At 43.3% G+C, this 13330-nt stretch overlaps 1 protein-coding gene across 2 annotated transcripts in view; it reads right to left on the bottom strand.

Moving 5' to 3' along the window:
• GABBR2 (gamma-aminobutyric acid type B receptor subunit 2) overlaps positions 1-13330 on the bottom strand; it is a 353790-nt gene that overhangs the window by 18652 nt on the left and 321808 nt on the right. Inside the window, exons 14-16 of one of the 2 annotated variants that reach the window (XM_063130215.1) lie at positions 6344-6454; positions 5576-5800; positions 3518-3700 (exon numbers count right to left, since the gene is read on the bottom strand). In XM_063130215.1, the coding sequence (XP_062986285.1) occupies positions 3518-3700; positions 5576-5800; positions 6344-6454 (519 nt within the window). Of the gene's footprint in view, positions 1-3517; positions 3701-5575; positions 5801-6331; positions 6455-13330 lie in introns of both variants that reach the window. The other variant, XM_063130214.1, reaches the window with a different exon arrangement.

The raw sequence follows: 13330 nt of genomic DNA on the forward strand, positions 1-13330 counted from the left end.
CGCAGAGGTTGTTTGTCAAAGTAAATCAATTTTAAGTCAGCAGATATATACTTCAAATTAAAATACAGGTCCAATGTCAACTGTTGGCATGGTTGGGCAGAGGCCAGGGTTCACCACCAACTGGAGGCCCCTGCTGCTGCTCCTCACCTTCGCTGCTGCATGTTCACCCACCCATTGTCACAGGGGGCCGAGAAGCAATTGCAGTGCCAGTGGCGATTATTTGAGGTGGAGTGGCTTGAAAATGTGAGCAGCCCAGCTCAAATTATTTGAGTGGCCCAAGTTTGAGCTGGCCCCTACTCCAATTGAGACCTTCACCCACCACCACCACTTATTGTCAGACAGATTGTGGGTCCAGAGATCAAGCTCAAATGACACTTCTGGCAGTTGCCCTCCACAACTTGTTACAGCTCCAGCTGCCCTGTTCCCCAAGCAACGGTAAGGATCTTCTAAAATGAAGGATGCAGGCTGTGCTAGTGGCAGGGAAGGCCGGGAGCATTCGGTTGTTTGAAAACACGCTCAACTTGAATGCATTAGCACCCAGCGCTGCTGAAATAGTTCATTTCCATAAAGGAATAAACAAAGGAGATATCCTTTACGTATAAGAATGATAAGAAGAAATACATATCAAACACTTTAAAAGATGGCAGGTCTAATTAAAAACAGTACAGAATCTAAGATGAAAGGGCAAAGGCAAAGAATCCCATTTCTTTGAAAAGATAAAACAGAAGTTTTTACATCAAACCCATAGGCTCCAAGCAGAGGGATGACAGTAAAAAATAAAAAATAAAAATGACAATGAGCCCCCATCCATTTTTTCCCCCTGACATACCATACTCTAGAACTTGTAAGCTGTGGTGAAATCCAACTAAAGTTTGGTACATCCCACTGAGTTCAACAGGAGAGATTTCAATGGGAGAATAGTGGAATCTAAAAGTGCTTAACTTTCTAACTCAAATATTAAGCAATTAGATGAAGTGGCAATGGCTCTGGCTATACTACAGGCCTAGTTTATTGAAACCCCCCTGAAAATATGACCGTTTCACCCAAATATTGAGATAATAAGACTGAATTATTGCAAGTATCAACTTGTAGGGCTGCTATTTTGAAATGTTTTCACCCAATTTGCCATGGCATTAATGGGATGAATTAAGAAAATCTATTTCAATATATTTTTGGGTGGCGAGGGGAAAAAATCAATTGGTCTGGCTGGTGGGAGGGAAGGGGGCACTTTGCATTTACCTTTATTTATGTGGCTTGGCAAATGGTAGTTGCTTTCTATTCTCCCTTTCCTTGTCTGCGGAAGGAGAGGAAAACGATATACTAAAGGCGCAATCTGATGCATATTTAGATAGAGCTTTGAGCTCTATGGGCAGGTGTGCCCACCATTTCCCCTCAGCTGTGCTTCCCAGAAAAGTGCTTGCTCTTGCGGGTTAGTGAAGTGCATCACTCCCACTCTCACAGATAAGGAAAGAGAAATAGAAACTGAAATTGCTCACCCCACTACATAACTAAAGGTAAATGCAATGCACATCCTTCCCTCCTCCCACCTGAACCCCCTCATTTCAGGCTGGGGGAGAGATTTGCCTCCCTCCCCCACTTCACTGAAGCAACCAGGTTTAGTGGAATGGGTAACAGCACTACATGAAGTGCTTTGAACTAAAAGGAAAGGAAAGGAACCTCTCGTGCAAGCACTTGAGTCGTTGCTGACTCCTAGAGGGACGCCTGCTTTCGCTGACGTTTTCTTGGCAGACTTTGTAGCGGGGTGGTTTGCCATGGCCTTCCCCAGTCGCAGTTACCTTTCCCCCAGCTAGCTGGGTACTGATTTTACCAACCTCGGAAGGATGGAAGGCTGAGTCGACCTGAGCACTAGCTTCCGCTGGGATCAAACTCAGGCCGTGGGGAGAGTTTCGGCTGCAGTAACTGCAGTTACCACTCTGCGCCACTCGAGGCTTTGAATTAAAGGCGTCTCTAAATGAGCGATTTGTGCCCGCGAAAGATCCAAGACCTGTGTTTTTCCCCCCCCTAATGAAGAGAACCTCTAAGTATCATAAAAATCCGAGCTACGTCTCAGGAGGTCCATACTTCAATTCTCACTTCTGCCATGGATTTAGGCAAGCCATGATATTTCAGCCCTGCTCTCCAATTTGGGAATAATGATTTGTTTATTTAAAACATTTGTATCCCGCCCTATATCATTAAGATCTCATGATGATAATGTCCTGCTACCTTACAGGATAGTTGTGAGGATTGCGTTAACGAGCTTCTTCAGATGAGCGTTTTAAAGCACGCCTGTGACTGCCCTTTCACGGGTCATTTTGATAACGACATGTCCCATTCATCTCCTGCCCCTTCTGCCATTTTGTTAATTATAATCTTCATTAACCACGACTCTTCTGAGCGGTAACATTATTTGCTGTGATTTCCTGCCCTGGGCAGGAGAGGCTTCGCTATGAAACGCCCACTAGAGGGCACTGTCCTCCTAAACTGAATGGGCCACTTTGCTGCTTGTCTTCCTGCAGCTCGTTGCAGAAGCGGAAGAGATGCAACAGTAAGGGAATGCGATTCCTCCCCCGTCTGAAGGAGCTCAATGGCTTGGTTCAGACAACATGCTAAACCGTGCTGCTTAACCACAAAATGGTTAATGGAATGCATTTTGTGGTTAAGCCGCATGGTTTAGCGTGTTGTCTGAACCAAGCCAATGATACTCCAATGCACCATATAAATGCAACATACCCACAGCTGCTGCACCTGGCTCCTCCTTCTCTGCCCTTGGACAGTGAAAAGAAGTGAAATCCTGGTGTGTGTGTGTGTGGGGGGGTACAGAGTACGCAGCCAGGCAACAGACCACCACCATCAGGAGAGTGAGCTGAATGAAAGGAGACACGAGCAGCCACAACAACCTAATGAGAACTGAATTATTTGAGAGGTACTGTAAATATGCTATGTTTTGGAGGAGACAGAAACTGCACTTATATGAATGATGATGAAGTTTTGTATCCCACTCGTCTGCTGAAAAGTCCTCCAAGAGCGGTATACAAATATGACACAGTCTCAACCCTCAGACGTTTAATTTAAAAGACATGACACATCATCAACAACAACAAAAAGGGTCTGGGAGCGAAGAAATTGCACAATGCTGCATTTTCTGTAAGCAGTCTTAGAGATCTTAGATTGAAAGCAGGACAGAAAATCAATCCAACAAAGAAATATTATTACCATCAAGAATGTGAGAATGTGCTGCTAATGGCAACATGAAGTGGGTGGATTTATATCGGTGGGGGGTAATCTTTCCCCTCTCACAGTGCCATTGTCTCAATCCAATTTGCCCCCCCACACACACACACATTACAGCTGCTTTTAAGTTAAAAGTACCATGGTGAAATCCAGCTGAGGAACTCCTGTGCTGCATCTGTTTCACCTCCTGAGTTTCAGATTGGTTCGTGGCTCTACAACGCTGAGGAAGCATGCAATGTCTACAGGACAGAATGGTCTAACCAGAGCACACAGTTAGTAATACCTCAGTTATTTTCATTCTCAGCTGGTGGTTTTCTGACTGTAGTCCTTCTAACCTCGATGTGCTAGCTTGGTTAACACTGGTGACAGACGTCGACGTTTTTGAGTCATCTTTCTTCTGGTTGTGAGTGAACTGGAGCCCTCTGTTCCGAGTAGCAGCATCTGGATTTGTCCTCAGTGTGATTAACTGAAAGTTTTAATAGCAGTGAGAAAAATCTGAAGAATATATATTTTAAAAAATTTCTTTTGGTATCTTTGCCAAAAGGAAGGGTTACAAAACATACAGTTAAATGTGAACTGTTGTATTTTGAGGTTAAGTCTTCAGTGGTAGTTAGCCAATTTTAGAGTGCATGTGAGCTCAAATTATTCAGACATTTCCCCCCAGCCCTCCCCTCACAATTAGCGAAGACTTCTTAACGTGCCAGTTAACTAATGTCAGAAGCCCGATGTCATATGCAAGGAGCTGGTGATACAACTCCTTCCCACGCCAGTGTCACATCTCTAGGAAACTGGAAGCAAACTTTGGACTCCTCTCATATGACTGCAGATGTCGGACATTACTGGAGCTGTGAATGAAAAACTCTTCTGGTTTCCATACCTCCAAGGAAATGGTGAAGGGCTCTATTCCTCCTTTTGGAAATTATTTCCTCAGAATTGGCATTATTTGTTGGACTGGCTAGAGGCACTGGAAAATTATATTCACATAGCAATGTGGATAAGGGTTTTAACTCAAAGTAGGTGGACTCCATAGAAAACTATGACTGTTCAGCTCTCACAAGGATCTGAAATGCTAACATTAATCTTCGAATTTCTCCACCCGTGCATAAAGTATAATCAAATTCAAAAAGCTCACGACAGTATTCAAAAAGCTCACGACAGGTGGCTACTAGGAGGAGGGCTTTCTCCGCTGTGGCACCCCGGCTGTGGAATGAGCTCCCCAGAGAGGTCCATCTGGCGCCTACACTGTACTCTTTTCGTCGCCAGCTGAAGACCTTTTTATTCTCTCAGTATTTTAACACTTAATTTTAACTTAAATTTAAATTTTACTGTTCTAACTCTGTATTTTAATCTTATATTAATTTTGCTGCGTGGTTTTATCCTGGTTGTACTTTTTATACTGTATTTTGTATTTGTGCTTTTAACCTGTTGGTTGTTTTATTATGGTTTTAATTCTTGTTAACCGCCCAGAGAGCTTCGGCTATTGGGCAGTATAAAAATGTAATAAATAAATAAATAAGTATTAAGGATCATTGTGAAAATTTGGCCTTTCATAATTTAGTGGAGGAGACCACTTGGGACTCAGGGAAAAGGCAGATCAGGACTGTTTCTTAGGCTTCGTTCTCCCCAAGCTGTATTGCTGAAGACTGCAGGTGGGAGCTCACATCACTGAACAGTCCTCCAATTAAAAAGAACAGCAGCCTCCATATAAAAAACTAGCATGTTAGCATTCATTCTCTCTCTCTCTCTCTCTCCCTCTCTCTCCATGACATCTAGTTTTCTATGTGGAGGGATATTTTTGTGTAGAGGATCAATTAATCGTTGGACCTGCACCTACGCTCTGAATTGCCTCAGTGAGAACAAGGTCCCTGACTAATCAAGACATGGTCAGGGCAACTACCCTGGAAAAAAATACCTGCACGTTCTAGGAAGGACCACCTGATTTATTTAATATATTTATATTGTTTCCTAGAGGGACCTGGAGCTGAAGGGGACATACATAGTCGCCGTCCCCCAATTTATTCTCAAAACAATGTTGTGAGGTAGGTTAGGCTGAGAGATACAAGGACAGCTAACAACTTCCATGGATGAGTGGGGGATTTGAACCCAGGTCTTCCCAGCCCTAGTCCAGCACACTCACCACTATACAATACTGGCTCTCAACTTAAATTTTAAAAACCATGGACATAATCCAGTGAGCCAACCATGTTCTTGTGGGGTTCCTTTTCATTTCAATGGAGCTTGTGCAGGTGAACTTCCCAATGGATTCTAGCAGAAGTGGATTTAGTTGTCCTACAAAAATGATACACAGATAATAAGATCTATCATAAATCAATTTGCTTACCTTAGGTACAAAGACTAAGCAGAGTGTAATAGTACTACAAAATATAATGACTAGTGCCACAATGCAGAATTGTACGTTGGGCTGGTCTCGTGTGAGAAAGGAAACAGCAGCTCCAATAATGCACATGATGCCTACATTATAAACACTCATGCCAATGTATTTACTGTCGTTCAGAGCAGGAATGCTCACATTCCGAGTCTCCCAAGCCAAAAAGCAACCAAATAGCTGAAATCAGAAGAAAAAGGAAGTAATGATTATAATACAATAAGCACTGTTATATATTTGTATGCAATACATCAAGAGAGCTCTGTATTAATGCTTTAAAGCAGATTTTGCTAGCAAATGCGGACATGAGCCAGCCAAATTTCAGCACAGTCAAATTCCACTAATTGATCCCATAGAAATCAATGGCACTTAAAGTTCCTTAACTTTGACTGGGTCGTGACTAGTGGTACTTAATTTAATAGGGCTTGTTAGTGTGGCACATAAATACATGATCTACACTTAGCCACATAGGTGAAACCTGCAGATGTTATTTCAATGACACGAGAGATTAAGGAGGACATGATGATTAAGGAGCGCATGTGTTTCTTCCTCCCCTCCCCTCCATATTATCCTAACAACTCTGTGAGGTAGCTTAGGCTGAGAGAGATTGACTAACCTAGCGAGGTTCATGGATGAGTGGGGATCTGAATTCAGGTCTCACCAGTCCGGCATTCTGATCCTTACACCTTACTGGCTATGAGCTACACTTACCATTAGACTTACCATGAGTAGGCCTTTGTAGGCATAAACAATGCCAAGCCAAATGGTCATATGAGTGTTTTCACAGTGCTCCAAAATAGGAAGAATAGAAATATCTCGGCCTGCAGGGTCAGGCTGCAAGTGGAGAGAAGAGAAGAGAAGAAAAGAAAGGACTGTATTTGATATATGTTCCTATTGGTGAAAAATACTGTGGTTGGGCTGGAGACTACCGAAAAGACAAACATTCCAAGAAATGCAGATAAACTGGAAGCTGGCTCTTGGGTCCATGATTCACTGCTCAAATAAAATATAAAGCAGAATGTACATCTGTTAGTCACATTATGGTAATCTACCCTTTTCTAACCCGAGTCTCTCCAGATATATTGACTACAACTCCCAGCATCCCCAGCCAGAAGGGCCAGTGGAGGACACCAGGCTGGGGAAGACTGCTGTAAGTCATTTAAAAGTCACACGACTTGGTCATACGTTAGTTTTAGTCAACGGCAACAGCGGAGAAGGCACTAATAATATTTAGCACTTATGCAGTACTTTTACAACGCTCAGAGCACTTCAAATGCATGATTATATACCCCTTACAAGAGTCCTGCAAGGCCTATGTCGTTATCCTCTTATTACAGAGGGGTGGGGTGAGGGGATTGAGACCATTTCCATTTTCCTTGCCACAGGATTTTAAATTCAATTGATGCAGGCTCGATTCTGTCCCCATGGCTGGGGACTCAACTGTAATAAGTGGATCCTGGCAAACGAAAGAGAAGGGATGGCAAAAGCAGCGGCTTCATTGATTTCATTTCACACAAGCAGCTCCACTGAACATAACATAACACACATGCAAAAGCCACCTGCACAGGGAGAGAGCAGGTCCACGGGGAAGGAGAGGATGGTTGGGAACCTGAAAACTCCATCCCACGAGCGTTTTATTGCATGCTCACTGCTGGGCACTCATGGAGTTTGCTCAGGTCCCTCACATGACAACATCTGCCTCCTGCGTGCCTTCTGCCCCTTCTGGCCTTCCTCGCGTGACAAAAAAACTCCTCTTTAAGTCCGATGTTTTTTAAAAAATTTGGAATTTCTGCTCTGTTCCGCTGTATGCAGGAGAAGCAGCGCCATTAGAACAGCAGACTCGGTGGGCTTCGTGCTCATTGTGTACTTCCTCTTTTGAAAGAGGAAGTAACTGAGGAACGAAAACATGGGCGGAGAAGCGACGGTAGGGAGCGTGTTAACCCCCGGTGTGATGGAGCTTTGAGATTGGGGGCTTGGAACTGGAGGTTGAGGGTCATGAATGGGAAAGATCAAATTAGCTCCCATCTCCAGTGAAGGAACAAACATACATCTCCACGTCTTGCTGTGCTTTTGCCGAAGGATTCCATACTGTGGAGCGCCAAGAGCTGGAGTAGGGAAACTGGAGAGGGGGGAGTGTGGGTGCTCTTCTATATTTCCTGCAAATCTGTGATCAAACAATACAAGAATCCAGGCCTGAAAAGTGATTTCCTGTGGGGTCCACAAATGATGGGTGTGGATTTCTATTATGGGATATATAGCAAAAAACAAACAAAACGCCAAACAGCAACACTGAGCTACCTTTTCCCCATCCTGTAACGGTTCTTCTTACTGTGCATACAACAATGTTTACTGTTAAAGGCAGTTGCGGTAAGGAATGCTTGCTCAAGTGATCTTAAATACATATGCTGCTTTGATGGATAAACTCATACCGTGGTGTTTGAATACTGATATGTATCAGGGAAAATGACCTATATGCCTCCTCCTTGAAAAATGGAGGCTCTCCTGACCTCTGATGAGGATGAAGCTTTCCCAGCTCCTCTGGATCTTAACAGTATCTCTGACACTGGCAGCAGATTCTGCAGTGTGGTTTCAGCAGCTCAGTGTGTGAGTGGAGTCATTTAGTCCGCCATTCCCAACACAATGCTTACGCCAATAAGCATTTTCCTCCACATCTGCTGAGTCTTGACAAGCCTTTCAGTTGTCAGTCCCATAGGATTGATCACAGCCCTTTGTGTACATCTGCAGTAATACTCAATGTAGCATGGACGTTATTCCCCCCTATTTGGGTTATCTCAAACTGTCCTTTATAAATTATTCCCAGATTCTGTGCCTAAACGCTTTTACATTCCCAACCTGTACAAACGGATCTTCAAAACTAGACAGAGGGAATAACATCTCTCTCCCCTCCACCCTGACACCAAAGGGGAATCCGCACGTCGTTCTCAGGGCGCTTCCATCTGCCCCCACTGCACCCCGAAAATGAGCGTGTGACTCGCCTGTAAAAGAGCCTGGGAAGAAGCGTCCTGGCCGGCGCCGGCGCCAGCAGCCAACTCCCTCCTCGCCGGCCGGGACAGAGAGCTCAGCAGAAGAAGGCCGGGTGGAGAGCGGAAGAAGCTCTCCACCCCGCAAGCTCTTCTTCCCCCGAGCTCTCCATCCCAGCTGGCGAGGAGGGAGTTGGGTGCCGGCGCCGGCCAGGACGCTTCTTCCCCGGCTCTTTTACAGGAGAGTTACACGCTTGTTTTCGGGGTGCACTGGGGGTGGATGGAAGCGCCCTGAGAACGACATGCGGATTCTCCCCAAGTAGCATTTAACAATCTTCATTAATTTTGAGACAATGCTGCAGAGAACCATGTTGAAAAATTGAGTCCACAACTGGGGGAGAGCTCAGAAAGAGTGTATTTGGTGGAACCAAATCTGGTGGAACCGCTGTGGCACCCCGGTTGTGGAATGAGCTCCCCAGAGAGGTCTGCCTGGCGCCTACACTGTACTCCTTTCGTCGCCAACTGAAGACCTTTTTATTCTCTCAGTATTTTAACGCTTAATTTTAACTTAAATGAAAATTTTACTGTTCTAACTCTGTATTTTAATCTTATATCAATTTTGCTGCGTGGTTTTTATTCCGGTTGTGCTTTTTATACTGTTTTTTGTATTTGTGCTTTTAACCTGTTGGTTGTTTTATTATGGTTTTAATTTTTGTGAACCGCCCAGAGAGCTTCGGCTATTGGGCGGTATAAAAATGTAATAAATAAATAAATAAAATAAAATAAACATGGGAGAGCCAAGGCACAGAACAGGTGAGACTAGGGCTGCTACCTTTACTGAACTGGTGCTTGTCCATTTATTAGCTGCACGACACAGAGAGATTAAGCAAGCAAAGTACTTCTTGGCATTGGAGATAGAAGCAACAGGGAAAGTGTCACCTTCTTACATTTCTGTGGATTAGGCTGATGTTAAAAGCATAGGAGCAGGACAGAATGCATAGGAGAGCTTTGGCTATTGGGCGGTATAAAAATGTAATAAATAAATAAATACAGTAAAAAAGTTGGTTACTCTAAGGCTGGACAAATCCAGCTTGCAGATCATGGCTTCCTGAGCTTCCCTACCCCTTCCGTGGGTTGCCCCTTGTTGCAACATGGAGAATTTTAAATCTCTAAGGGCACAATCTTATGCATGTTTAGGCAGGGAAAAAATCCTACAGGACCTAGCATTCCTCAGCCAGCCATGCTGGATGGGGCAAGCTGGGAGTTGTAGTGTTTTTTCCTGTCTAAATGTGCACCGGATTGCATACCAACTGATGATGTAGTGCGAGATGGAAGCTCCTTTGTGAGAGGTGGAGTGGAGAATAACAAGCTCTATCTCAAGAAATTGAGCAGGAGGTAGCGTAGCAGCAACATCTCTTTGGCAGCAGGGGAATTAAAGCTTAAAGACTGAATTCTCCTACAATCTGGCAACACTAGGGAAACAGGGGCTCCCCAAATTTCAGATCTACTTGATGGCAGCATTGAATTTCTCTGTTGTTCATTTTCACAGGAAGGCTTTGCTTCTAAACAGCAGAGCCTTAAAACATTAAATACCTTTCAGTTGTCAGTTTCCCAGAGGAAATCCACTTTGCTTAGAACTTTCAAATCCTCACTGCTAAGAAATATTTTTAGCTACTAGCATTCATCCACATCTAACTGGGATCCCATCTTTTAATATTCAGTTATCGGAAATTATCCTGCAATGATATCTGATGGAAAGAACAGAACTGTGTACTTAGACCAAAGCTACATTTATCTTCTTGGGCGATGATACCAGGATGTTCGGAACGGTACAAATGTAGAAAATACAGCCAATTTCATCTTAATATCAATTTTAAACAACAATAAGCTCAAACGTGGTATAGCTTGCCTGACCTAGATATTTCACATCACTGAAAAGGCTGCTGCAAAAGCATATGGTATCTAACCCAGTTTTTGATAAAAGTAAGAAAGTGTATTGTCATCCACAAGTGTTGGGAAACGTGTTTCCAAAATAAAGGAAGTTCTGAACTAGCCACTTCACCTCAACAATATCTGTGCATTTATCTCTGAAACAGGACTGCTGTCCTGTTTGTGTCTCTATCCAAACAACTTCTTAAGAAGAAGCGTTCCTGGCTGAGATTCGTAGATGAGACAATGCTGTTAGAACTATTTATAGATTCACCTCATGTAGATGCATATTCTCCCTACTGTCACCACTAACCAAGAAAACAGAGTATATCCATAATTTATCATTTTCTCTTGTGTGGGCTTTTGTTTAAAAGACACTGATTTTTATAAGCCTGATGTATTTGGAGAGAAGCAATTCCTTGATTCGATGCTGCCGTCACACCTTCCTAACTTAACCACAGAATTTTGCTTTAATTAGAGAATGCTAGATCTGGACAAAAAACAATTTAAAATTCCATTTAATTCATCATGTTCTGTAATAAAGAAAGTGGGTGGCATGTTTTTCTGGAATTTTTATGTTATACTGGTACTTGGTACATGGTCATTCCAACCCAGAGGGAAGGTTTTGAGCTCAGTCCAGTGGGATCCAGGGAAGATGTGCTTTAAAGCTTCTGTCCTTTGGGCCATGGAACTATGTCATTCTGTATTAAAGAAATTCATTCCATATTTTTTGGGACACTCTTGCAATGGAGTTAAAACCTGCCCCTGTCCCACCCCTGACACCCTGACTAAGTTCAACATGGGGCAGGAAGCAGTTCTATTTGTCCAAAACAAAGACTTTAATTTCTCCCATCAAACTGCATGGAAGCAATTCCACAGAGAAATTAAAATAACATAGCCCTGAATAAATATAAGCCAGTCACTGATATGGAAGTCCATACTGGGAGGGGCAGGAACCATGTAGGCAATGCATCTACACATGTTCCTCAACCACAGAGCCATTACTTCCACCATCTTATTATCCCAACTGCCCTTCCATACTGGGTAATCAAATGACTTTTTGTTCTTAAAATGCTATGCTTTTGCTATCTTTAAAAAAAACAGTTCTTGCTTTTAATAGTGACTATTTTTATTGCTGCTCCTTGTTTTTTTATCATATTATTTTGGACTGCCTTGATGGCTGTGAACAGGTAACTGATAAGTCTCTTCCCTCAGAGAGCAAAGCCTGTCTCAGCATTCTCCAAGGGACGGGAGAAGTTCCTTTATTCTGCCACAGATCATCCTTTTGTCTAAGGAAGTATCAGCATGGAAAGCAGCAGTGGGAAGGAGAGCAAGTGGTACGCTGGATTGTCATGGTTGACATTGCTGGTCATCTGCCTTCTCTACACATGCAAATAGTGACAAGAGCGAGGAGATGAAGCAGTGGCCTTCCCCTGTCTTGCACTCTCCTTCTGGGTCGTGGTATAGATGAGGGAGGAGAGGGCAAGTGTGGCGAGGAAGTGGGCCCACTCACAGAACGGAGCAATGAGTGTATCTTGCTCAAGCCTCCCCTCCCCTAAGTACACAGATGCCACTCAAAGGACATCAGTTACAGGTAAATCCCTGGTTCATTCACGGTAATCAGGACAGCCCCACTCCTAACGATAGCATGAAAAAGAACAAAAAGTTGCCATACAGCCATGGTGCTGAGGCATTAGAAGGCTGCATGACACTGATGCCACGGGCTGGTACTGAAGAAGTCAGTATGGTGCCCGGAACAAAGGCAACTGGAAAAGTACAATAAACTAACTTAGCATTGCCTGCAAAGTTGTAAATATACTCTTTTCACAGGTGAAAACAGTTTTGGCTTAACGCCTGGAAATATCCTTCTTCCAATTTGACAGTGAATCATTAATGAGTAATAAGCTGGGGGTAACTTTTCAACAGTTTGGGCAATCCCCCAACAATAATTCTGTCTACCTCGTAATGCCGCATTGTGTTTATATAAGCATGGCATGTGGCCTTCTATCAAATGTTTTACGAAAATCAAGATATAGTACACAGGCTTTCTCTCCCAGCCTACTAGATCAGCTATATTATTAAGGTATGGATGTGCTTCTCTCTAGGAGCTCACAAATTGATTTATGATCTGTTCTAGCTACTTGGAAGTTGCTGACAAGCTACTACCTGGTCTTTATAGTACTCTGGGATTACCTTATTCACACTCTTGAATATATAATTCTGTTTGCCCTTCTCCACTCCTCTAAGGCTTTGTTGGTTCCTCCATGAATTTTAAGGCAACTTTATTTTTTTAATATCTGAATTTCATTTGACTGGGCCCTTCCAATTTAAAAGCAATTAAGGCCTTTCCTTCCTATTCGGATGGGCACCCTTCTTTGATTCTCATTAATATTAAATATTTTTTTATCATCAAGTTTCAATTTGCCTTCTCAGATGAAGGAAAAGAAGATAGAGTCTTATGAAGGATCAACCACTGCTTCTTCACTTTGACTCTTGGCATTTGCAGAGACCCGCTGAAGGTATTGCAAGGATTTTAGGTCCGATGGCTAATAACTATATACAGGTATCTTATGACTCAGATGAACTGGTTCACTAACTCCCTTTTTTCAGAGAATCCAGGAACCTGCAGCTCTGGACAAAGTTAAATAAGAAAGACACAAACCCACTACCCAACCTTTCACCAAGATATTTTATGTATTATATCAGGGGTCCTCAACGTGGTGATGCCCATGGGGACGCAAACAGCGCCTGCGAAGTTCTCCACTCCCCATGCCCTTTAAAAAGTTCTCCACTCCCTCCC

Source organism: Elgaria multicarinata, chromosome 7, assembly GCF_023053635.1.
Source record: "Elgaria multicarinata webbii isolate HBS135686 ecotype San Diego chromosome 7, rElgMul1.1.pri, whole genome shotgun sequence".
Classification (NCBI taxonomy): domain Eukaryota; kingdom Metazoa; phylum Chordata; class Lepidosauria; order Squamata; family Anguidae; genus Elgaria; species Elgaria multicarinata.